Source organism: Thunnus thynnus, chromosome 10 (genome assembly GCF_963924715.1).
Source record: "Thunnus thynnus chromosome 10, fThuThy2.1, whole genome shotgun sequence".
NCBI lineage: Eukaryota > Metazoa > Chordata > Actinopteri > Scombriformes > Scombridae > Thunnus > Thunnus thynnus.
Window position 1 is genome coordinate 22817585 of NC_089526.1, and position 27532 is coordinate 22845116.

Consider the following 27532-nt stretch of genomic DNA (forward strand, 5'->3'; position numbering starts at 1 on the left):
AATCGAATCTCCACAGTTTTCAACAGCCATAAAATCAGCAGCATAAGGACCTTGATCATCAGCTACAGTTCCCTTTCATACTGTATGTGTGTATTTCTATGTGTGTATTGCTCTTTGCTCTTTTTTGAAACACTGCATTGCATTTCCAGCGGCCTTAAACATAAATTAAACTTTTCCAAGCCAAAAGTGAGAAGAAAAACACATATCCTACAACCACAGAAATGGGATTGTGACAGCATTGTGAGTGCAAGGGTGCAAAACTCCCAGAAATTGAATACTTTATTTAAATTAGCAGACATTCTGACATTTGGTGGCACCTGTCACCTGACAAAAAATGGCAGACACTCTTATCTAGAGTGAATTAAAATGCAGCTCAGTATTTGTGATTAAAACAACCAAGTCATCAGAGCAGCTAAAGATAGACATTTTATATCGGTCGACTCATCTCTGTCAGTGACAAACTGGCCATAAATGAGGTACTATAGGGAGTTGTCTATTTATGCAGTAACAAGCTACAACTGAGCTCTGGAGCAGACTTCCACTGACACTCCACTTGTCAATGTCCACTTGTAGTCATAGAAACTGACACAAAAGAGATGTTTCTGGACAGACATGCTGGAAGTCAGCAGTAGGAACAAATTGTATTAAAAAAATGAAAATATGCTGGGTTCTTTGGGCAAGAGATAGCAAAAATACTTTATTTAACTGTGTATATGAATTTACACTGGCTGATCTCACATTTTTATATTAACAATAGATCAAATTACTATGTGTACAATATGCATGGTTGAATATCAAACAACACTGTAGCTCCTCTTAGCGCTATGGTGTTTAAGTATCAAACAGGCAAAGTTAGCAACAAGCTGTGGGTGACGTGAACTAGGATATATTAGAGTTTAGTTCTTGTGGGCCTATACTAGTGTTGTACACATCAGCAGTAAGCTACTATGTAAACAGTAGACCCAGATTTGTTGACTGCAAGTATCCAGCCTCATCTAAATGCGAGGATGAGATTAAATGCATCATAGTGTGAAATGGAAGCAGTTTTGTGGACGATATTTCAGTTTGACAACTGGGTTGAATATAGCCTGCAGCGTTGGGATACTGGGGGAGAGTGACAGGTAAATTGACTGCTGGATGATTAATTTTCTCTGGCAAAGATCCAGATCTTCCTCAAGTGTCACTGGAAAGGATTTTTTTTATGACAGCAGTGGATGACTTTTAATTGCTTAATTTTCATCTCCGCCTAGCTCACTACAAGGCAACAGATTAAAAGATAAATATATGGAAATGCTCATCAAACTTCTGACTGTGGATGATGAGAGAGGGCAGCTTTTAATGCCTAGAGAATAGTAGGGGGGGAAAGTCATTAGGGATGTCTATATCTGGTGTCACAAAGCTTCACTTTTATGCACCAATGTCATGACACAATAGTTGCAATTTTGTTGGAGATTGTGGATGTCATGTAGACCTAAGACCGGTGTTTCAACTATTCTTGTAATAGTTTTCCAACTCTAAATGAAATTAGAAAAATATATTGGTTACTATGGATGTTATACCTAATGCAAATACAATTTGACATGTTAAGTACCTGTTTAAAAATGATATGAGACAAAAGACAAACAGAACAGTTTCATGTTGTAATTTGACATAAGTCTTTTGAAAACTAGGATTAGATGGATGGATGCATGCTAGTGTCACTTAAACTCCAATTTTTCCCCCACTTCACTTCCTGTTTAAAGCCGCCATGAAGGCTGGAGGCTTTTTCTGAACACTAAGATCTCAACCTGGTTGTCAAGTCTATCACCGTAACCCAAGCAGCTGTGCCCCTTTAATCACGACAAGACTTTAATTACAGACCGTGTTCATTAACACATTCTGCCTCACATGTTAGCCAGTCTGCTGTGTACAGTATTTTAGGATTTGTCAAACTGTGTGTGTGTGTGTGTGTGTGTGTGTGCGTGTGTGTGTGTGTGTCAGTGCTCTGTCACACTCTATTTATTGCTGTGATCCACGGGGCATAGGCAGGTACACTGTAATCCTACCACTCACTGAAGAAGAAACACACACACAGTAGATGATGTACAGTGTGCCTCTCTTGTGCCTTTGAATATGTTTTTCTACTTCACTTTTATTTCCTTTATGGTATACTGTACTATAACTTTTGTTTCTGTGTCATTATTTTATACATTTTTATGCGGTTTCATTTAATTTCATTGCCTTTTTTATTTTAATGTTCTCTTAAATGTTGCATTTATGCACTTTCCTACCTTATGTAAAGGGCACTTTGCCTATTTTTGAAAGGTGCTTCTACATTTTAACATGCTCTGCATAACTGAAGTGTTTTTCTAGTTCATGTGTCTGACCTTTGACTGACAGAGTGATGGTTTCTTTTTGTTTAATAGTGCTTGTATGAGCGGTGTCCTCCTACAGAAGGCCGATATGAGTGAAGGCTGGCATAAAGAGTTGTGAGGCCTATACAACTGAACTGAACTGCCTACTTATATCATTCAAATGTATTCTCCATGCAGAGGACATCTGGACAATGAAGCTCAGGGGCTTAGCAAGATTACTGTACCAAGTGTTTGCTCTACTGAGGGTTTGAATCTGGTCGATGCACCATTTTGGAGGTCATTTTTCACTCTTTAGAGTTCTTACAAAGACAGATGTTCAATGGTGTTTTTCTACAGTATTACCCTTGTCACAGAGTGGATCCCTGACTGTTATTTAAAATGTAAAAACGGTTTGCTGCTGAGAAACTGGTTCACAACTGTCAAACTAACATTGCAAGAAGTGCTTTGAGTTTCATGGTGAGAAAAGAATTAAGTCATAAAAGTGTGTTGCCATAGTCCCCACAAATCTCTTTCATCTGTCTTTTCACTTATGCAGTACAATACAGCAACATTTTAATATCTTACTTCTGGGAAATGTGAAAGGTTTGAATAGATCTTACTGGCAGGCAATTTATTTTCTTGTCCGTGAGACTTGGCATGTAGCCTCAGCAGATGGTGCTCAAATCTTATCATCCCAATGTAATGTTTATTAAAATGCTACACTCTTCGAAGCTACTCTAATCAATATTTTTATGTTTACAATGGTTCGAATAACGAATAATAGAGGTTGTTCATAGTGATGAACCCACAGAGAATTATCGCCTGACTTTGCAGCTTCCCTCAGCTCTACACAGCTGAAAGAAGAATGAACACTGGACTTATATTTGCCAGGTGGCCATAAACATAACTTCATAAAAATCATAATGTTGGTCTGTGTTTGCCGGTTGTGTAAACAGACAACTCTTTGCCAACGTATTTGACATATCAGCCTTTTAAGATGGTATCAATGTATATGTCGGTGTTGTGTTTACACTATGGTTGCGCTTCATCCAAGTGGTCAAAAAATCAATGAATGTAGGTTTTAATATAACACAAAGGAATGGTATTAAAATGAAAACAAAATGTGGACATGAGGAATGTATTAATTAACACACAATTTGTTTTGTGACTTTTAAAATGTTAAAATATGCCATTATTACATGCATTATTGCAGATTTGATATTTTCATCAACCTGCAGAGCAGATTAAATGTGGAAAATGTTGCTAATGGAGGAGTGCGTTGATTTAAATTTCCCCTCTGTCTACTCTAATGGTTTTGATGTTTAAACTGATTTACAATTCAAAAATGGTTATGATGTAACTTGCTGAAAGAACATTGCTTGGCTCCAGACATGTGTAGTACTAATCATTGGATATGTGGGGATTTTCACATACAGATTCATAAAGACAAACTAAGTAGCACTTATTTTCTTCTGGATAATTTTTGAGGAAAATGTTAAAGAGTACAGTTTAATGACAATAAACAGTACAGATAGTGTACAGACACAGGTGTAAAAATTGAGTTGCTAACGGTATTGCCTATATTGTTCGTTGTAGTCTTCAGCCTATAAGGAGGCTAGAAAGGCAGGTATTGTCTAATTAGCTATTCAGTTAAATGCACCTGTACATGTTACAATCCTGCACTGTTACCTATGGCAGAAGCTTAGTGGTATTTACATTCAGCCTGCACAAAACAATAAAACACTTTTACAAGATTTCTATCATAGAGAGTGCTTGTCTTTTTTATTTCTACACTGGATTTCTTACTTGACTTTTCAGTTCTACTTTTTTGTGTGCAGAGTGACAAGTAGATATACTCATGAGCATGTGAGAAGTAGGTTACTTGAGAATATTTTTTCATTTCTTTCCAGAGGGCACTAACTGGATATTTTGGTAACTTGGATAGAACAGAAGTTTGAAAATTGTAAGACAACTAGATATCAAAGACTCTGAGTGATCACTCCAGCTTTTTGACACTTCCAAAAAGGCTCATGAGGCTCATTTTGGTGGTAAAATAGTCACAGGTTGTACTTTCAACATGCCTCACATACTTCAGGCCTATAATGGAAAACACCTTTTGTGTGGTTGGACAAAGTTTTTTTTTTACCTAATGAGTCTGATTGGCTTTTCTTTAAAAGTGTGATTATTGCTTATGGGATTCTCATAATGTTTTGTTCATCTCCCACCATACCTCCCTCAAGACCTTCCGCTCTGTTCGTTGACTTTGGTTAGATATAATCACCTGGCATTTGATTCCCTACACCTGTTTGACACATGTGTTTCTTATCCTCCAACATGTAGCAACAACATCAAATACTATAAATAAACGTTGTCAAGGTAACTAGCATATCGGGAGTGAGATAGATATTGTATGTGTGCACTGATAAGCATCACCTATGCAATGCCTTAAGAGAAAGGATTCAACCATCTAACAGCCATTGCTTTCAGGGAGGAAAAGCGGGAGTTCACAGGAAATTTCCTAAAGCCACCCCAAGAAATGACTGGAGATAATAAATTGAAGAGCAAGGACTCATACTTTTTTATTAAATAGATACAGTGGGTGATGTGAATGACACTTACAGCACACATTGATGCGCTCACAGAAATAGCACCATCCTACTAGAGGGATTCACACACACGCACACACACACACACACATTTGGTTTGGGGTCATTGCATTGCCATTGCTGCAAGAATTTTGGAAACCACACACGCACACACTGTTGTTACAGCCACTGCCTTGAGCCTTGTCACCCAGAAACAAGAAGTATGATATTGAAATCACTCAGTGGAAAGGATGTCTGCGGAGTTGGATGGGTCTAAACTACGTAACTTTTGAGAAAAAGCTTTCCACTTTGAATATAGCTCCAGTCCTATTTAAATATGCAAACTTTCATTTTAAAACCATCGTTTTAACCTGAGCCTTTGCTATTATTTTCACACTATGATTGAGAACAAACAGGACAATTGCTGAGCAAAACGTGGCCTTGTTTTTTGTCATGTGCTGCATTAAAGTTATACAGTGATCGCTTGCATTTTACCTGGTGACCAAAAGGGAATGAATCACTATGAGTCTCACTCATAGTATTTACAGACTATTGAGTCATTATACACTTTGGTGCACATGCAAACAAACACAGATAAATATACTGTAGCTATGTATGTCTTCACTACATAAGCACATTCATACTTGCTGATAGTAGAAAATCTAATATGAAATATCTCATGCCAAAAAATGTACCACCATCACCACCATGGGAGTTGCTCCCTGTGGGGCTCATTTTCAGCCAACAATGTGGATGCACCTGCATTTTCCGGCAGCCTGTGACCAAAGGGGGTTACATAAGTGAAAATTAGAAAAGGAGAGGGAGAGGGAGAGTGATGAAATTGAGAGGGAGGGAGGGAGGGAGGGAAAGAGACAGAAAAGTGGGAAAGGTGTCCAGAGGAAGAAGATGGGGATAGAAGCTTTGGTGATAGAGGAAAAGAGAGGGTGATAAGTAAGAGACAGAGGCACAGCAGTACAAAATAGGGGTTTAGGTAGCAAATACTGTAAAGGGCAGCACCTGATTGCCTTACCCTTTGTGCAATGTAATGCAGCAAAAAGAAGATGGTGGGAGTGAAAGAGAAAAAGACAAGTCTCATAACCAAACTCCAACTGTTCTCATTCTGTCATGGCACACACACACACACACACACACAAACACACAATGGAGCAGGTACTTAAGGCTGTCTGATCGCCTTCTTACCATTTCAAAGAGTGACAAAGACAAACAATGAAGTGCTTGTATTCACCACCTGATTTGTCTTAAATTTCACACACTTGCTACTTATTGTTTATCCATGTTCATTAAAACAGTATTTCAAGTTTGTGTTCTGTGATTAATATCAATGCTAATGCTTCAGGTTTGCCGCGGGGTGGTGTAATCAAAATGCTAGGGGGAATGAATTGGAGAAAAAATTAGTCCCTAATTAGTTGTTAAGGGTAAATTATAGAATAAAAAGGTGGATCAAGGTTGAGGCAGAATGTGCCACACTTTGTGAACTGTGAATGGAGGGCCTTTTCCCTCTGATGCCATGGTGAAGCTGTGAATAATTGAAGTCATTTTCAAAGAGGAGCAGTGTGAAAATTATGGCAGCAGGGAAAAATGTGAAGCTCTTTTGATTCTTTTTTCCTCCTGCCCTGAATTTAAATACTCACACCTTGCATATCTCTCCCATAGTTATATCATTTAGATCTTCTTGTCTCTTCTCTTCTCTTCTCTTCTCTTCTCTTCTCTTCTCTTCTCTTCTCTTCTCTTCTCTTCTCTTCTCTTCTCTTCTCTTCTCTTCTCTTCTCTTCTCTTCTCTTCTCTTCTCTTCTCTTCTCTTCTCTTCTCTCATTCAGGGACCTCCCATTGATGCACAAAACAAGACACTTGGTTTGACACCATCAGGAAACCAACAGTGTAAGTCTGTGGCGAAAGAGGAAGGTCAATGAGGCCCTTGTTATGTTTATGGCTCCTGCTGCACAACCTCAGTGCAGGATATTCTGTCATGTCAAGGAATAGTGATAGTGGAAGAATAAATGCAGGGGAAGAAGAATGACGCATAAGGAGGTAAAAGAGTAGCCAAGTCACAACGCGAGCCAAAGCTTAGTATTATGAAGGAGTAGTGAGAGAATATAAGGAGTTTGTGAGTGTGCACACTGGTCTTTGTGTGGACTAATCTGAGTTGACCTAGAATGAGAACATCTGTGGAAAGTAACAGCTTTTTGCCAGTTCCTGTCTGAGGGTGACGACTTGGTTTTAGGTTTGAGGTTAGCATTTGGAGTTTGGATTTGAAGTTTGCATTTAAAATATGCTATTTTAAATGCAAGTATTAGATTTAACCATGTAGTTGTGGTTAGGTGAATGTGTTACATAAATGAGTATCCACCCAAGTATAGGAGTACATGTGTATGTGCAGAGCAGCAATAGCCAAAGATGGTTCTGTGTCCAGAGCAATAGGGTCTGGTTTTTGCCGTTCGTCTTTGAAGGGAGGAGGCTGAATTAAACCGTGTATGTGGGTACGTGTGTGCATGAAGTATGCATTGGTGTTTTGTGAATGTGCTAGTGTGAGCAGTTCATATTATAAATACACCTTGGGCTAATTTAGATTCTCAAGTTAACCTGATTGGACTGTTTTTGTACTGTGTGAGGATCAGAATTAAAAGGATCTGTAACCTAGCACCCTTTTGATTAATCAAAGAAAATGAAAAAAATTTACAATAATCATGAATCCTTTCACTCATTTCATCAGCGTGGGTATTTGTAATTTTATACGTGTAATGATGGACTAAAACAATTATGCATCAACAGTAACAGATTAAAATCAATTTCATTTCTACTCAGAGACAATGAAGGTCAAAAAAACAATTGAGTTCATTCTCAGTAAGACACACTGACGGGTTAAGATGATATACTTCTGTGGGTATGCACAGATAATGAAGGGTTAAAATTATATACTGTAGTGACTGAAAATATCCGAGTCTATCTTAAGATCTAGGTTATGCCAGATGAGAATTGGAGACTGAAAGAGTAAGATAAGCCTCTGTAGATCACACATGTTGTGGAATGCAAATGTCCAACTGATGTATTAAAATTATAACAATAACAGTTGAAATATGATTGAAAATCTTGTTCTTTCTCCCTCAAAATATAATTTATAGAATTTCTGCTAATAAGCTGCACTGGAGAGCTTTTCAGTTTCATGTGTAAAAGTTAAACATTGAGGAAAGTCAACAAAGCTCATCAGAAAATGAATGAAAATAGAACCTCTAAATGATGACTATTGGTTAGTTTCCCAGACTCATAGTGCAGCCTGCTCGATGTGAGTGCTGGGGTTGATGGAGCAGATTGGCCGCTACATTATTTCTTGGCTGCCCATTTGAAGATACATTAATGTCTAAATTAAAAATGGATTTGCATTAAGGGCATTTGCTCATAGCAAAATCAGAAAGGGGACACTCCCAATTAGACAAATCCATTAAACAAATTCAGATAATTAAAAAACACTCCAGCCAATCTATGCTGCAATCTAGCCTGTGCATTAATCGGAACCACCAGAGTTACTAAAAACAACAAAACTTATCTACGTAACAGAGAGAAATACACTACTGGTAAACGTAGATTTTTTTACTTTTCTTTTCGTTTCCTGTGGTTGACAAAACATTTGACATTTTATTTAAAAAATAAGCACTTTTTAAACTGCTTATACAGGCCAGAGGTCAACCAATCACTGCCTTTTGATTGGCACATGCGCCCTCTGTCGGAGTGTCCTGACAAAACAAGTTTGAGAGGAAAAGAGAAACAAGACAAGAAGTTATGATGAAAGTCCGATTTTAAATGTCCTAGTGTTGATTCACTTCCTTATGAAAATACCGCCCATTACTAAGTTTTCTTGACAATAGCTCCAGTATACTTTATCCAAAAGTATTCGCCAGAAAAACGCACATTTTTTTGTATATACAGTCTATGGTCATGAGCAGGAACGCCACACGGGGTCGACCTTCATCAAGGTAAGAAGGTTTCTTCTTCCTTTGCCTACACAAGGTCTGTGTTTTTGTTTTAAAGAGGAATATATAATATAATATATTTAATATTCTAAGAGGAAATATTTCATACTCAGCAGCACTTAGACTGTCTCTGCTGACAAACTGAGAGCGTGTTTACATAAAGCTACAGCGTTGTTGATTTCCTAAGTGTTATCACCTGTGAATGCTTCAGTTAGTGCAGATCTTACAGTTTAGGGGAAGCCAAGGAGAGCAAATTACAGACTGACGGAAAGAAACGAAGTTCCGAGGAAAGGTTGTGAAGACAGGTGAGTTATACAGGTTGTCTCAAGTTAAAGGGAAAAGATAACTGTGGAGTTATGGGCCTGTTTTACTGTGTTTAGTAATTGGTTAGTTAAACAACATTTGTTCTCAGGACTCTGGGCCCTCAAGATTAATTTTGGGGAAATATCCTTATCCTTACACTTTAGAGCAGTGGTTCACAAAGTGGGGTCACAGGACTTCCAGGGGTCATTGAGGAGGTTCCAGGGGGGCCCCCGCAAAAAAGGGGAATAATTTATTTATCACTATAATTCAATTCATAAATAACACAATGACAGAATGTATGACTGTTTTGGTCATGAGTTTCATTCATTTTCCCTAATAAAACATCTGAAAGCAAAAATCTTATCAGATGAGGGTCCCTGGTCTAATTTGTGTCAGTTTAGGGGGTCCTTAATGAGAAAAGGTTTGAGAACCACTACATTAGAGGAAGCCCTTAAAAGATACTTGTATCACTGTGTTTATGAGAGATAATGGATGAAGGATAAAAATTCTGTGGCTCCCATTTCATCAATCAATCTCCCTATCATTTCTGTATTTGTGTTGATGAATGCATCATATACTGTTTATTCCACTCGGTAATATAAAAAAAAGTGTACCAGTTCATATGTGACCCAGCTTCAGCTCAGGTCTGTATAAGATGAAATATTGGAAACTATTGAGCATGTGTTAATAACATTAATAAGTGCTTTTAGGTTGACATAAGTCTTTTAATCTTCTAAAATGTATTTTTGTTTGTACTTCAAACACCTTTTATTTGAAGAGTTCTGGGCAACTTAGGCTACCTCTGTGATCATTTCCACCTGTACGTTTATAATTCCTACTGTCATGATTATGTGGTTGTAAGACACTTTGTCTCCTCTCAAACTGCTTGACCCCCCATCCTGGATTCAGAATATCAACATAATCAGTAAAAATTATAAAATTTAATCAAGCATCTATACACCAACATTTGTTTAAACGACAAGTGTTTTTGACATCGGCTAGCACAACACTAGCATTTGAACCTGTAGTGGGTTATAAATTTCCCTGCTATGGCTGAATTCATTTTTTTGGTGAAGGGATGGTCTATAGAGCATCAGGCCCAACCAACGGAGGATCTTTAAAGCAGAGTCCGGTTTTGATATTTGAGTGTTTAAAAAAATCCTATAACAATATATATCGTCTGATATTTATTTTTTAACAGAAACACATGAATCTTACAAGTTATTGAGGAATTCCGACAAAGGTATGTACTGGGCAGCGCTGGGCGGGACATTGACACAAAAACATAACTCTGATAGCATCTACAACAGTAAACTAGAATATTATAATTATCATGATTATTAATATTATTTTACTGATTATTTTTGATAATTATAAGTAGTAAGTAGTAAGCCAGAGTTCCCTTTATAGAGAAAAATGAATTATACAACAGATTTTGGGCTAAATACAAATACTAAATACTGAATACTTATCACATACAAGGCCCCAAATGGTCCTGCCCCTTCATACATTTCTGAACTTTTGCATCCTTACTCCACCACCTTCAGGCCACACAGATCTTTGGACTTAGGTCTCTTTATATCCCGCTCCCTCCACAAATCCAAGGGTGATTGTACTTTTTCTGGTAGGGCTCCATCCTTCTGGAACAATGTCCCCCCTCTGTTAGATCATCAAAAAAACTTCTCAAAACCAATTTCTACTGGCTTGCCTTCGCTGTAAAGGGGCTGTAATTTATCTATTATCTATTTTTCTGTATATAACTGTATACATATGTTTATTTTTCTGTATCTGTATCCTGTGTAGCACTTTGTAACTTTATTTTAAAAAGTTACTATATGAATAAAATCTTACTTACTGACTAAATTAATTTTTGATAAATCAATGATTTACCTGTCCTCTTTTATTTCTATCTATACGACAGGAAAGCATTTTCCAACCTTTATTTATGTCAACAGATTGAAAATATGTAGTAAAAATAAAAGCGTTTACAATAATTAACCGTAACTGAATTGTGAGTCACAAAGATATTTACCATCATATCATCTAGGCAGAATGAGTATAATGCTATATGTTAACAACTTATTAGCTATCTTTAGTCTACTGCCATGACATTAGCTAGCTTCACGGCATACAAGGGGCCACTCCGTTCTGCTCAGTCGGTGGTCGGCTCAGCCGTGGCACTTTCAGTGAACTCACAGGAATTATTGTGTTGCCAAAAGTGGACTCCCAGTGCTCTCTCAGCACTATGGCTTTCCATTACTTTAATTTCCTGTTACTTATCGGCCATCATAAACGTTGATATCAATTTATCTGCAGTAATCTAAAATTGGCCGATTAAATCTGCCTGCTGATGTATCCAACAGGCTGTAATAGAGCATCTGGAATTGAAAAATAAGACAAATGAAGATTATTCCTTGGCATTAAAAGAATGCTAAAAGGGAAGTAGCATACAAACTGTGCAGTAGTTGGAAAGTATTAGTAGCCTTATTTACAACCTGGGTCTTATTGTTATCATTTTGGCTATGTTAGGTCAAGTCCTATATGCCACTGTAAGCAACAGAAACTGCATCAGTGGCAAAAGAGTGAGGAGGGAGAGAACTGAAGTACCTGTTCTATCAGCTCTTATTATGGCTGGTTCATGGAAATGTCTGGGCAATTAATTCACGTTGAAAACTTCCCAATCACCTTGCCTGTACCTCCTTGGTCCATAAACAACTGCTGACTTGTGAGATTTTCTTGGTAGGGCGAGTGTCCCCTGTAGCGTCTTAGTAATGAGATAACTATTAGAACTGCATCACGTGTTACTACTGAAGGGGTTCCTTGAAGTGGAGAGTCCCTGCGGAGAATGCAGACAAAATGTCCTGACAGTGGAGAAAACAGCTGCTGAACAGAGAAATACAGTGACCATGCCCACATGCCTGCTATCCTGCCTCTATTATGTCCGCAATGTGAAGACTCCTTTGGCTTCTTCTTTTCCATATTTTGGGAGGATGAAGTGAAGTGAAAAAGCACAGTACTCAAGACTAAGTAGGACTTTTAGTGATGAGTACATTGATGATAACAACCACATTTTCTTCATCTTTGTATTCTCTGTTGAGCTTACCTGCTGATTTCTCAGAGTGATAGTGATCAGTAATGGGTGATGTATTGGCAACTGGAAGCTGTTTGGCAATCATCATCACTACAAGTGCTACTGAAATATGTGTGCAGATGAGTGTGTGTGTGCGCATGTGTGCATACATGTGTATAAATACAGTTAGTGTGGGAGGTATACATAAAAACACACTGACTCTCTCTATGTGAAGAAAGAGTGCTTTTGTTTCTCTTGACCTCCATTTAACCCTCAATAGGTCAATATCTGCAAGCTGCATCATCACCTCTTGTGTGTGTGTGTGTGTGTGTGTGTGTGTGTGAATGTCTTTACATTCATCTCACCTCCATCCTGCCTCCCTTGCAGTCTATTTTTGACACTGCTCTTGTCACCTTAGCACTGAAGTGAACATATTTTTTTATCTTGATATCACGCTCCTCTGAAAAGTAATTAGCAATCATGGAAAGTGACTTGGGTTAAGACAAATGTGATTATGTCAATGAAAATTACTGTGTGTGTGTGTGTTAATGGAACCTGACTATCCAATGTGATAAATCTCTTATAATTGAAGTCCTCCAAAAAACAAACAGCCTGACATTGGCTTGCCAGTTTCTTTGGCTAAGTGATTTGATGAAAAATCTAATCGTGATTTAAAAACAATCTTGTTTGTACAGTCATAATCACTATTTTCTCTTCTCAACATAAAAAAAAAGGATACTATTTGGCCTTTGCTTGTTGAGGTTGCACGAGTTCAAACTGAGGTTGAAAGATACCAAATATGACAGGATCAATATTAAAACTGCACATGGCATTAATGAGAAAATGAAAGAGAAAAACTAAAGAAAAGAGAAAACCCACACAAAACAAAAAAAAGCAGTTACAGCATTAGTCATAGTTACAATGTGCATAGCCCTAAAATAAAATGAGAGCTAAGACAATTACTAAAACAATCGATCGACAGAAAACAAATGTGCAACTAATGTTATAGTTGATTAATCATCCAAGTCATTTTTAAAAGCAAAGAACGTTCTCTAATTCCAGCTCAGCAAATCAGACACAAGACACTTGAAGATGCTTTGGGCTAATGTAGGAAAAACATAAGTATCTGTTGTACAGTAGAATCAAAAGTATTTGGCTGACAGTTGGAAAAAATGGAGGTCAGCCCAATTTTGATGTATTGTCTCAGACACTTATCATACACTGTGGCGTGTCACATGCAAAAACTGTATATAGCTCTGTTGCCAACTCCCTCTGACGGTTACTAATTTCCTGTAGCTTTGTATCTCTTAATCTGAATGTATGTCACTGCTCATTTGCAAAGAAAATGAGTGAATTTACACGTGTTTATCATATTAGCCAGTTGTTATTATAGGTTAAGACTTTAAAGCATTTTCCCAAACTGGGAGGCAAACCAGCCTGAATTATGTGAGACAAGAAAGCAGATTATGTTGGCAACAATGAGGGCAGAGATAAGAAGGATTCAGTGTAATGGAACAGTAGTTGTTAGTTGTATTCCATTCATGAGTCACACAATGTCACAGTCAGGTTCAGTACTAGCTCAACTTTAATCTTACCTTATTTGTTATCACTGAATAATTAGAGAAACCACAGTTTAGTTCAGTTTAGGAGCTTTGTGATTGTCTCTGTAATTGCATAGGATAACTTGACTTTATGAATTGTTTCCCAGTAACATCAGGGTGAGACTGTATTTGGCATAGTATATTAGTTATGAATTGTAGTCTTTTTATAGGAAATTAGCTGCCACTCATTAGCGTCAGCCTTTTGCTATAATTTTAATTTTAATGAGATGTGTGTGCATGACAATATTAATCGGAGAACTTCTGCCAACCACTGCAGTCTTTACTACCTACAACACATATCAAACCATATCAACAATATGAAGGCAGAGAAGAGAAGATGGAAGAAAGAAGCAAGGATGGAAGTTGGTAGAGTAGAGGAATAGGAAGTAGGTCAGGATGGAATGAACTTGCCAATCAGGAGGATGAATAAGGGGGTGAAAGAGGAGAAAGTGGGGGGAGGAAGGGAAAATGAAAGGCATTTGAAAAAGGAACCTGAGGGCTTGGGGTGGAAAACGGTGTAAGGGGAAAATATTGGATGAGGTAAGGGATACAGTAGTTCAGGAACAGGAGGCAGACGTTGAAGGTAGGAGGTGTTGAAGGAGAGAAAGTGAAGGGCTAGATGTTTAGAGGATGGAGACAGAATGAAGGGTGCAAGGATTAGAGGGAGATGTGGATTTTAATGCAAGAGCAGAGGAGGGATGCTGGTGGAAAGTCATGGGGAAATGAGTGGGGTATTGTGTTAAGGATGAAATAAAAGGTGAAGGCATAGGAAAAAAGATAAGGGAAAGGAGGTAAAAGAAAGGGCTCGTTGAAGTGAAGGGAGTGATGAAGATGACGAAAGAAAGAAAACCAGATAGTGCAGAAAAGAGTTGGGGGATTTCTCTCATTTAACCTCTACCCACCAGTGCTTGCAATAAAACCATAACCACCACTCCCAGTATCTCCATCATCAACTCTGTTAGAAAGGAATCAATATCATGTTTTCAGAGCTTTTTCCTGTTATAATTTACCTTCCTACTTTGTTAAATATGACATGGAGCTCTAATTTTGGATTATCTTCAGTTTTAAATGGGAAATAAAATCTACAAAATAAATGGCCATGCTAATTAAATCAGATTAGATGGAGCCATTATGATCCCCTCGGGGAAATTGGGTCTTTGTAGTATCATAGAAAAAGGATATAAGATAAGACAAGAGCCAATACAAAGTATGAAAGATAACAAAATAATTACAGCAGTATGCATTGAGATAACATACAATTGATTCAATTTGTGATTGTTGCAGGCTAGCAGGCTTTTACAGAACAGCCACAGACTGCAAATGGCTTCATCAGTTCTCCTGACTGGTGAGAAGTCCACCAGTGGAGGCTTCTGTCATCACACAAATTCATGCTTGGTGAATTCAATTTCATTGCCATATGAATTAATTAAACACACACGTAACATCAAGTGTGAATGATCCACAGTGTTCTGACATATAGTAGCTTCAGGTATGAGGAACCTGAATGCTTTTTGCTTTTTGACCCATACGAGCTGAAAACCCAAATTTTTGCATTGGTGTACTTTCTCGTACATACTCAACCTGCTTCATTTTGTGAATGCAGGTTGCAAAATAAATGTACTGGCCCAACATGAACACACACACACACACACACAAAAGTGAACTAACAAACAGAATACTCTTCATGAATATTAATATGCATCATTATAATTTATTGCATTGTGCTGTAATAGCACAGAATTAAACCCAGCACTCAAATGAGGTAGGTCATGTTGTGAGGGGATTAAAGGAATCTGGAAGTCATCATTTATTCATCTTCACAGCAGCATTTATTCAAAGCAGCACTTTGGCCAGCAGCACTTTCATCATGTTTTGGCTGGCCCCTGTGTGTGCAGGGGTCTGTTCACATGCGTCTTTGCGGGTGAGTGCATACAGTATTTGGGCAATGTCATTTTTTTATTACTCTGCTCTCCGAGCTGCTTATTCACACAGAAGATCAGAAGAGTCATCTGTTAAAAACCACTCATTCATGACACACATTTGAGGCAGCAAAATGAAATGACATCAAGTAGTTTTGATCAGACTTTTTCACATGAAAATTCCACTGCCTCAGTTTTTTTAAACTGACCTCTACTGGTGGAAAATTACTTTTTACCCTATATTTTTATGCATCTGCCACCAGTTCACCTTCGACTAGGGAGAGCTGTTTGAACACATCTGGCATTTAGGCAAATTGCTGTCTGAATGTGCGGGGAGAAAGGGTGGGGGAGGATAGAAAAGCGTGTCATGGAGTAGGTTATCCCAGTTATGAAAATCATCATCATCTCTGAGACTGAGCTGACAAATACAGACCTCAAACAGTTTATCTAGTTTTTTTTAAACCTGCATTTCACAGTTTCTCAGTTTTTTTTATTATATTTTATTAACTGCATACTGCATTAATGTCAGTGGAGTAATTTCTCCTCTTTTTCTTTTATTTTCTTCTCTCCCCATTGCTGCTGCTGCACCTTCTTTTTCTTCCTCCCCTCCCCCTTAGCCCCCCTCTCCCTCCCCTTACCCTTCACTTCCCTCCCACTTTTCTCTCTCACTCTAAAGAGCACTCAGTCTCTGCGCTCCCCTTCATTTCCCGCTCCAACATGTTGGCAGGAGGAGGCAGAGGAGGATGCTGCGCTCTACCCTCGGTGCGTTCCTGCCACCTCTTCGGCCAGCGCACACTGCCTCTGACTCAGACACAGCCTCAGCTTTCAGTTGTCTCCGCCTGAAGGACTTAAGAGAGGAGGTGGAGGAGGAACCCAAGGATACACTGGAGATCAGGAGCTCTCACACCAGGGTCCCCAACAGGAACAATAACAGCAGGAGAGTGGAACAGAGCAACTGCTCCTCATCTGTGGTGGAAACTGCTAATACCTCAGCCGTGACCACCTCCTCCGCCTCCTCTGGTTTCCCTCCCTCCTCTTCCCCCTTATCGGCTCCAAGATCCATGTGGCAAGAGGCAATAAGGAGGAAACGGTACCTCCTGGACCGGACAGGGGAGTCTGGTGAGGGGGAGAAAGGAGGAGGACGAGGTCAGGAGAGGAGGAACAGGTCTCCGGACTGGCTGTATGAGTCCTACTACTGTATGAGCCAGCAGCATCCTCTCATTGTGTTTCTGCTGCTCATAGTGATGGGAGCCTGCCTGGCTCTACTGGCTGTGTTCTTTGCTTCAGGACTGGTAAGCTGCTCATTCACAACATGCGCAACACACACATACACACACACAGATGCATTATGCAAATTTAAAAAGTGCAAATAAACATCCGGGACCAAATGAACAGATGGACCAGCATAATATGTTAATTACATCCCTGTAACCCAACTGTAAATTTCACTGACAATATGTATAAGAAATCCATATCAAGTGTAAGCTCTGTAAACAGCGTGGACAGGTACATCTTGGCACGTGGGTGCACACACACACACACATACTGCAGATTCTCACCTATTCTATAAGCACACACACAGTTTGCTCACTTGTCAAACACAACACATGAGTTCCTCTCTTTCTCATAGCCTCATAGACTAGACACACACACACACACACTAGTGCACACACATACCATTGTGCTTGTGCAACACCTATATGCACACACATGCATACTCACAGCATGTGGTCCTCATCGCAGCACTAATGTGAAGAGAAGGGTGAGATAAAAGTGAGGGGGGAATAAGGGGCTGAGTTATTGTCAGAGCTCATGGTTGACTGAACTACAGAAAGGAGAGCTGTTTCCCTCTGTCACTATTTTGACAGGGTTATCTTCGCTCCAAAAACCCGAAAAACTCAGTGCAGTGAAGGCAAGGCACTCTGTGAAATAAGAAGACACACTGAAGTTAAAATTTCACTCCAAAGTAACCTGCCTGAGTTATATACATCTAAAAGTTTTAATAACGGTGTGATGTATTAACATAATCTAACGATTGATTTTTAGAGGATGTGAAGATGTACTAATATAACCTTATTATAGCTTATCATATTTTTGCATTAGCAGAGAGCCTCTCCCATTTCTCGTCTCTGCTGAGTCTACACACGCACACACACACACACACTCTCTCTGCACATCAGAGAGGTCACCAGAGCACCGTATTGAATCTAAACATACAAAACACAATGAAAACCCAATTAAAAAGTTGTCTCACATGGGAAAGTTATTTGCAACATGCACTATCACATGCAGCCAACAGATGGTGAGGTAAGCAACATCAGTGGTTGGAGAGCCAGAGAATGCTTTTCCATGCAATCAACACAATCACTTATGTCTAATTAGGGAACTGATTACATTCTTTATCAAAAAATTAGAGGAGGCAACGGTCTTTTAATCAATCATATTTAATCTGGCAACTTCTCTGATAGTTGATTGTATTTTAAAGCTCCTGCAAAATCAGGTAATTGTTATAATAGTGATTTTATTATTGTCTTGCACAAGGGGAGATATTTAAGCGGTTAATCATCATTCATCATTTTTGTGATTCATCACCTTAGCCACAGCTGGTATTTGTACCAATGAATAACGTAATGTATATTTTCATCATGAATTCATTATTCAATCCATCTGGTAGCATTTGTTTGCCTGGGTCCAGACCCCTGAATCCGCCCGCTCCACCGAATCGAGTTGACTTATTCTGCTGGTGTGGCATCATGACATGAAACAGCAGTTTCTCTGTTGAAAAGCAAATGATCCAAAGAGCGCTGTGGAGGGACTAATGATTAGCCAATCAGCACCACGGGCGGGACCAACACCGTTGTCAAGCTGTGCGCCGGAACCAAGGACGAGTAAAACTAGGCAGTGCTGATCAAATATGAATCAAGATTCTGTTACTACCTGTTTATCGCCTCAGATGTTTTCAGAAACATATTTTATTGTACTGTTTAGCTGTAATATGAGAAAGTTTGTGACCCAGCTGCCATGTTGAAAACAGACAAAACCAAGCACCGCCCACCTCACAATACGTCATGTCATACACCATGTCACCACCAGCCAGAGCGTTTAGAAGTGATCGAATCGAATCCCCCTCCCCTACGGAAATCGGTTAGAGTGGAGGCAATGTCAGACTGAAGATGGAAATAAAGTGTTGACAATTCTGTCTGATGTCAATCAAAGCAGTTGTGTGAAAGCTGTGGTAAAGTGTACAGGTAAAGTTAATCAGCAGCTAAAGCATCAAATATTAATGTAGATTCAGAAAGATGGATGCTGCAGAGCTAAAAATATCCTTTGATATCTTTAGTTTTGGGGAAAATATATTCCTAAAACCAGACACTAAAATATAAATCACCAAGTTCTGGTAACAATGTTTTTCTGGGCCCAGAATGAACAAGCATCTCAGTAAATGTCTGTTCCTGTCAGGCTACTGCTCAGTCTATCTGCCCTACATCCTTTCTTCTTTTTTTTTCACTCTATCCCTATGATGGATAGGCATTGCTTTTGCTTCTCCCTTGTTTTTTTTTTCCTCCATCATCCTCTATTTCTCCCCATGCCTGTGTCATCTCTCACCTCCTCATAGTCTGCCTCTCTTTTATTTGTATCCTATCATCCCTCCATCCTGCTAGCTGGCTGACCTAAATCCTTTGCTGTTTTGGAGCTCTGCTCTGGGCGAGACAAACTCTCTGTGGCTCTCTGCAGCCACACACATCCTCTCCTGTCCCACTGCATTGACTGCATGCATGAGAAGGAGACAGAGGGAAGGTGGGGGTGGGGGCAAAGAAGTAGAAGGAGACTGAGAGAAGGAGGACAAATCTAACGAGCAGCATGGAAAGAGAGAAAGATGGGCAGAAAAACAGATAGACGGTTAGGCCACTTCAGAAAAAAATGATGGAATGAATGAAAATGTGTCTGAATGATCAGAAAACTAATACATATGCACTGACTGTAGTGTATAAAAACACATCTTTCTACTTGAAATGAACAGCTTGCATGAATGTGTAAATTTTGACAACCCGAGTAAAAATAATGCATGAAAAGTTGAAAAGTCATTCTCTGATTTGGCCTATGTGCTGTAATTTAGACAGTGACAGTTATCTTATTTTTTGAAGATAGAAAAGATTTATGTGAGATAAAATAAAGCTCTGTCTTCATGGATGGATGGAGATACAGACTCACTGAACAGTGAGGTCCTTAAGTGAGCAAGTCAGCAAATTAGCCCTGACAAGGTGCTAAATTTAAAGTAGGAATCAGCGTCCATCCAGTAACAATATGACACAGGAGTGCTGGGATGAATCCATGCTTCCATGCAAAGGCAGACAGCACAAACAACTCATTTCACCGTGCTATTCCCCTACATCCACCTTGAAGAAACTCCTGAAATTTTTATTACAACTTTAAGATCTAAGTGTGTTTCAGAAAGGCAGCATCAAATCCATTATGAATGTGACTTTACTTTTGCTACTGGTTAATACTGGTGGCTTTTTAGGGTTTTTCCTCACTTTGTAGGTTTTCTCAATGTATAGTATTTTTAAAATTTTGAATTTGAAAAGAGGATATGGATTACTAACTCGTAAATTGAGCCACAGTGTTATAGTAATTTGATTACAGGGTTTTTTTCTGTTTTCTCTTAGTCATATCCCTACCAATATGTAAATCTATGGGGATGATCAGTGTAATTCAGTCATCTAGGAGCAGTGCCACAGCGTACTCTGTAAGCTCAAGAAAAAACCTCTCAGACAAGAAAAGGATGACTTGTCTTTTTTCTTTCCAAGGATGGCAGGCAAAGCAGTCCAGAGAGTTACGCTACATATGCATTGCCCATTCATGTGTGCAATGTTGGCTATATAAACATGTAAATTGACTATGTTGCTATATAACAGGTACAGGACAATATAAAGCAAACAATGATTCCATAAGTAAGAGAAAGGTGCTGGGAATTATGCATGCATATATATGTTATATAAACAGCATTATTTTATTACATAAACCTGAAGGAATTTGATCCAGGTGATTCAGAAGAGACATTTTGAAGCATTAAGTGGTTCTTTACAGATATTACATATTTTGTAGTCATATTATATTTCACTATGTGTGTTGGCATTCCTTTTGAGTCACGATTTCTTGTGGCTCAAATAGAAAATTAAAGCTAGTGAAGGACATGCAGAGCAAAGGGGCATTTGTTTCACTGACTTCCTTCTCATATTACATCTAGTAATGAGGGGTACTTTAGCAGTGGCACCTTGTTCTGTTTATAAAAGTAGGAAAATTAGAATCTGTTTGTATTTTCAGGACTCTAAAGAGGTAAGACAGAACTAGAGAAGCAGCTTTTTATAACACAGGCTCTTTCATGCTCCCTGAAGATGCCTCAGTCTTCTGAATTTGCTTTTTTTAATGTATTTGTTTCTCTCAGACAAACATATTTTTCCCTCTAATTAATTATCCCTCCTGTTTATGATAAATTACATATCTCTTTCCCACAGTCTTAGCCTGTCTGCCCATGTGTCTCATTGTATGTGTTCTATTTTATGTTCTTTATTGTTTTATCCCGGTTATTCTTTTTCCAGAACGTTGAGGACCATGTGGCCTTTGTAATCACGGTGCCCACAGCGTTGGCCATCTTCCTGGCTGTGTTTGTACTGGTGTGCATTGAGTCCATCTTCAAGAAGCTTCTGCGTGTTTTCTCTCTGGTCATCTGGGCCTGCTTGGTTGCCATGGGTTACCTTTTTATGTTTTCTGGCGGGATCGTCTGTCCCTGGGATCAGGTAAGACAAAGAGATGTATTTTGCGGTGAATTTATTTGTTGTAGAAGAATAATGTGGTACATCCTGTTTTCTTTGCTGTGTTTCTGCTGTTTTACATGGAGTAGAATTTAGTGGAAGAGATTTAGTAGCTTGAGGCAAGGACAATATGACAGATTGTAAATGGTGACTTTGACTATACAGTACATTAGGACAATACATCATTCTACATATCTCTGAAAAATGAAATGCTGCATAGTATCTCAGCGAACCAAACATTGGTCAAATGCAACTAAGCACATAAACAACAAGAGGTAAGACAGAAATCTAGGCCAGCTGATTTTGGATGTTGCGAATGCATTATTATTCTTTCATTTCCTTGCTCTTTTCTCTCCTTAAATCGGCGGCGTTCTCAGTGAACATCTGTATGAATGTTTTGGCATATTTTGTGAGAGTCAGCCAGATAACCCCAGACATATTTATTTTTTTCACAAGTCCTACAAATATGACATTTCCCTGATTGCCAGAAAACAGCATGAAATCTGGTAGCAAGAGGGTCTAGAGATTTCATTTGGCTTTTATTCACTCGTTTTCTGTTCTGCTCGAGTCGGCTTCTACCTAATACCTAAATATAAACAGCTGCTTCCCAGCCCAAATGTGATTTTTAAGTCTGTGATTAGAGAGTAGACTATCCCCTATCTGTGGTGTGGAGTGTAGATAATGAACATGGATTAATGTGAAACAAGACTTGGGGATTCAGATGGCCTGGAAAAAAAAATCTCCTTAAGCTTACATTTCATCTCTTGTGATTTCTGACCTACATTCTAAAACAGGTCTTTTAAGTTTTGGATTGATCATGATGCTGCCTGACATTTCATCATGTTTTCTTGTCTTTTTCTTTGTGCTGTGGCCACAGTGAGTGCTAGTAAAGTAACACGCACTCTTCTTAAAAATCTCTACAGATTATATGTGAATGATATCAGTAGGATCAAAACTGTATTATTAAAGTCTGGCCATCTGTTACTAAAAGAGAAAAACATTTTTGTTGGAACAGTAAAACGTCATAGTTAAGTATATTAGACCTCTGTTAGATTTGATTTGATGGCCAAGCACAGCTACAGCTAACAATGTGATAGTCTCAATTAAGTCTTCATTAAATGTCATGGTCTTTAAAAATATTAATCGTGTATTTATTTTATTGAAAAATATTGGTTGTCATTGTAAATGTCATTCAAAGAATCCCTGGTTACCTCAACTAACAGGAGCATCTATTATATATATATATAATACCTTCCTTTCAAATCTTGTTATAAACCGGTTGAAATGTCCTTGACTCTCCTAGACCCTGACCAGCCATCATTCAGATGTCATTTATTTATTAAGTGCTTTCTTCTCAATCTATTTAACAAACACATCCATACATCATAAAATCAGATTACACAACATTGAAAACAAATGAGAAAAGATGTAAATATCTGATTAAGTCACTGATTAATTACCCAGTAGCTGGTCATGGAAAAAGCTGTTATATTGAATCATCTTGCTGTCAGAAAAGAAGAGCAAAGGATTTATCTGTGATCTAAGGGTTTAAAATAGCAGTCATTGTATTAAGCATTGAAAGGGGAAGAATAAAGAAAACACCACAAAGTAGACATTTTAGGTTAGGCTATGTGCAGGACTGAATGAGAGGTTGTCTAATGGCTCACTGCTGAACTGCTTCTTTTGCTGCAATATGCTTTGTTACAGTTGCAGATTACTTTGTCCTGACTCACCTACAGTACCTCTGACGTATACTTTATGGTGGCTGCTGTGGAAATTTTTACCCTTACGTTGTATACCCAAAAGTGCTGTGAGATTTTTGTGGATTTGAGGTGTTTTGTTATATTTTTACACTTCACAGAGGGATACAGCTAATGGTACATAGAGAGCAAAAGAGTGTGTGAGGACAGTATGTGTTTATGAAACAAATCTCACTCCATAGCAGTTCCATATCATTTTTTCAAACTTGCTGCTAAAGTTGCCAAATTGAAAACGAGGAATACGACTTAGTTTCCACAGTGTGTGACTGAGATCTGATTACGTCATCAACATAGAGGCATTAATACAGCCACATGGAATATTATTACCTTTTGACTAGATAGCCAAAAGTAGATTATATCAGTCACAGCGGTGAACAAGTGCAATCAGCTGGTACAAAGGAGGCCTGGCAAGTGTGTTGAGTGAAACTGTTGTAAATCAACTTGTGTAAATCAATAGATAATTTTTGTCCAAACATTTATCAAGATTCTTAGGGCACTTCTGTGGGCTTGCTGACTATTTCCCATGTGGCTCTCTCAATACCACGCAATGGCATTTGACTCAGTATGCATAAAAACTGCTGCTCATCTGACACCAGTTTGCCCATAAAACCTATATGGACTATTTTTGAGTGTTGCAGCATAAGCATAGGAGATAGAATTTATTGTGTAAGTAAAGCATACATTAAACTTTAGCCTTTATGTCTGAGATGGTGTAGGAGAAATGACTGACATGTAATTAAATGTATATATTTTTTAATGAATATTGAAAATGTTATGAAAATACAGGCCATTTTTTAACACAGTGAGAGTATTGTTTGCACCTCAGACTTTTTCCAGAAGTTATATACTATATACCTGCATGTTGTGCAATATTCTGAAACAACATTACAGCTGCAGCTAAATGTGGCAAGACAAACAAACAGCAGCATCTTCATTGCTGCAGCCATATGCTTCCTCACTGAACATGATGTGAAAGCTGTACTCATTCAGCAGTACTTGGCAAGACGAATGTCTAGTGTGGATTCGTCTATCACAAAGAGGTATCTAAAGATGCACTGATTCACACCCCACTCTATTCATTCCTTTCTTCTGCTCACTGAAAATGTCAGACCATTATGCAATTACTGCTCTCTGACTGCTGCATCTTAGCCATGTTAATTAACACTTATCTGGAGAGACATTATTGTTGACTGGCACTGCATTCTGTTTGTGTTTTTAGGGGCTTGATGCCATATTATAGCTTAAGGAAATTAAGTATTAAGTATTAGTGAAATGAATGTGAGTCACATCTGCTTGTGCAGTCAATAATGAAAAAGCTTTGAATAATATATATTAGCTGTTTGCCAATAACCCAGGCAAAATGAAAAAGAGTATTAGCATTCTATTAGCCTGCATGGGTATTTTTAGGCCTTCCTTGAGACACGCTGGTCACCATACTAGAGGAGTTCTTCTTGTCGCTCAGACTAAGAGGGGAGGGCCTAATTTCCAAAAATATCTTACGATTACACTTTAATTACCTTTAATTTATATTTTGACTTTATGCCTTATGATTACCAATTACCATTACCTGGTTGGCTAGAGCTGTTCCTTTGTTTTAACAAAACAACTAAATTATATTGAAGTGTAATTCTCAGCTATGATGTGGACAAACCCAGTCTGAAGATATAGACTGATCTGTAAACCATCAAATCCTATCAAGAAGTCATTATACTAATGAGCTGCCATTCACTTTAAGCTAATCTTACCACTTAAAGATTTGTATTTTTGAAACGGACACAAAGTGTAAGGTGTGTTGTTGATGATGATCCCTGGAAGTTGACATGGTTAAAGAATTTTGATGTGATTTGATTTAAGATGATGACTTTTTAAAAGAAATGGGCAATAAAAAATGATTGCAGGATTCCAGCTGAATATGAGAAGGGACAGAAAAGGGATCATTTTCATCTATGATGCATTTAACACTTAGAACTAAAGCTGTCAGCTACAGAGATACTTAACCACATGATCAACCCAACTGTAAACTCATTTTTGCGGGGGAATTAGGTCACTGCTAACCATGTGAATGCTTTAATTGATTTAATTTGGTTGATTAGATTTATGTGTTTTATACTTCATAGTTTGCATAAAATGTATGACAAGATTTTTGACATGTGGAGATCCAACATAATTAAATCCAAAGACCATTCTGGATCTCAACCTAGACTAAATTTTGAAGACATTGCCCTCCTTGCTTTTTTAAGTTCCCCTTGTAATCCAGGACGTGGAGCATGCTGAGCATTTGCTTATTAGACAATTAGATTAATAACCAAGTCTTTGAATCTGTGGTCACCCTGGTGTTACTGTGCAGTTGCTAAGTGGATGTCTGCTCCAGAAAAAAAATGGAGGGAGGCAAAGTAAAAGTCAGTTAATTAAATGCTTTCAGTGCTGTAGAGAGGAGGTCGCTATGAGAGGTAGGGGAATGAAAGAGTGATTAGAGGGAGGGCTTCATGCTCTCCCACTGCCTTACCTGTCATGTATAGCTCTAAGCTCATTAGGGATGATGGCTTTTGTCCCATGTCTTTCATACAGTGTTGCTGTTGCTAGTCAGCGGATAAAAATGTTGCTGACCAGAGTGACAAAACAAAATATATATATAATAAAATATAACATATATTTAAAAAAAAAAAATAGTGATAACGAAAGGGCTTGAGAATAAGTTGCTAAGATATCAGCATGTACAGTAATTGGAAAAAAGTGGTTTGAAATATAGCAAGTGGAGAGAGCAAAAGAAAAATGAGACATACAGAGAGAGATGGAGCCATGAATACATAGATGATGTTTAGATCTAAAGATCTCTTTGTATCTGAGTGTATCTTTCTTATTGCCTTCATGCTGATATACAGTGGTTTGTGGTTTAGTTGAAGTGTATAATTTTACTGGAATGTACTAGAAACACTGAGTATGAAATTTCTTGCTTCCCTCCTTCCCTGTTGTAAATTTTATGCTCTAACACACACAAACATGTACACTTGCACACACTTACAGACAAGTGTGTAGTCATGACAGTACTTGCTATGCAACAGATTATTGAACAAGTGACTAATCTAAGGGATAATCTATTTCAGACCAAAATCATTTCCTTTCTATAGAATTGCTACGCTGAGTGAATTGGTGTGGTGTTTTTAGTGTTGAGTTCAGCTTTGGATAACTTTGAAGTGCAAATTTGTGCTGCTGACATATTGTGCTGTTTTGAAGTGGGAAGTCCAAAATCGAAGAGGCTATAATATCAGCTTTGTCACACCATCCAGACACAAGGTGGAGCCACTCTAGGCAGCCTGTTGCAGCAGCTCCTGTTAAAGTCTTTGTGTTTTTGTACTTTTTTCTTCTTGCCAACAGCACTGCAGGAGTATCCTTTCTTTCCCTGAACAGCTGATCATAGTCTCTAAACCTCCATTACTCCTTGGAGTTAGGCCCCGAAATCCTAGAAAAGTTGAAAATGCCAAGCACACAGGGCAGGAGCCAAACGAGAGCAAGGAGGAGAAAGTACAAGCCATTTCTTCTTTCCATCATGATGGGAAATGTGAAGTCCCTGCTGAATAAAATGGACAACCGCGGTATGCTGACCAAGACCCAGCGGAGACATTGGGAACGCAGCATTATGTGTTTCACAGGAACATGGCTGTAGGAACATATTCAGAACTCACCGTCACCAACTTTCAGACTCTTCAGTCTGACAGAGACTGCAGACATACAGCTACTGTGTTACCCCGGACATTAAACTGATCACTGTGAGTCTTGTGTGTCAAGTGATTGTTGTCGCTTACCTCAGACCTCAAGTGAGCACGTCTCTTGACCCTCTGCTGTTCACCTACCACCCTCAGGTTGTGGTTGACAAAGCCATCATCTACCTGCTACAGCAAGCATATTCTCATCCGGACAAGCTGGGCAGCACTGTGATTTCTCCAATGCCTTCAAATAGCACTTTACAATTTTGCCTCTCATTCATATGCGCACACACACACACACACATACACATACACACCCCAACGGCTACCAGGCAAGGGGCTGGCGTAACCATCAGGAGCAATTTGTCTTGCTCTAGTACACAGCCACCACTTGAACACAATCCAGCCCCTGCTGCTGAGAGAGTAGCTCTAGAGGATGCAGATAGACGCCTCCACAA

At 38.6% G+C, this 27532-nt stretch overlaps 1 protein-coding gene across 1 annotated transcript in view; it reads left to right on the top strand.

Moving 5' to 3' along the window:
* The first annotated feature begins 16437 nt into the window (after nt 1–16437).
* Nucleotides 16438–27532, top strand: part of adcy2a (adenylate cyclase 2a) — a 65548-nt gene continuing 54453 nt past the window's right edge. Inside the window, exons 1-2 of the mRNA XM_067602123.1 lie at nt 16438–17089; nt 21398–21595. Of these exons, the coding sequence (XP_067458224.1) occupies nt 16541–17089; nt 21398–21595 (747 nt within the window). The 5' untranslated portion in view covers nt 16438–16540. The remainder of the gene's footprint in view (nt 17090–21397; nt 21596–27532) is intronic.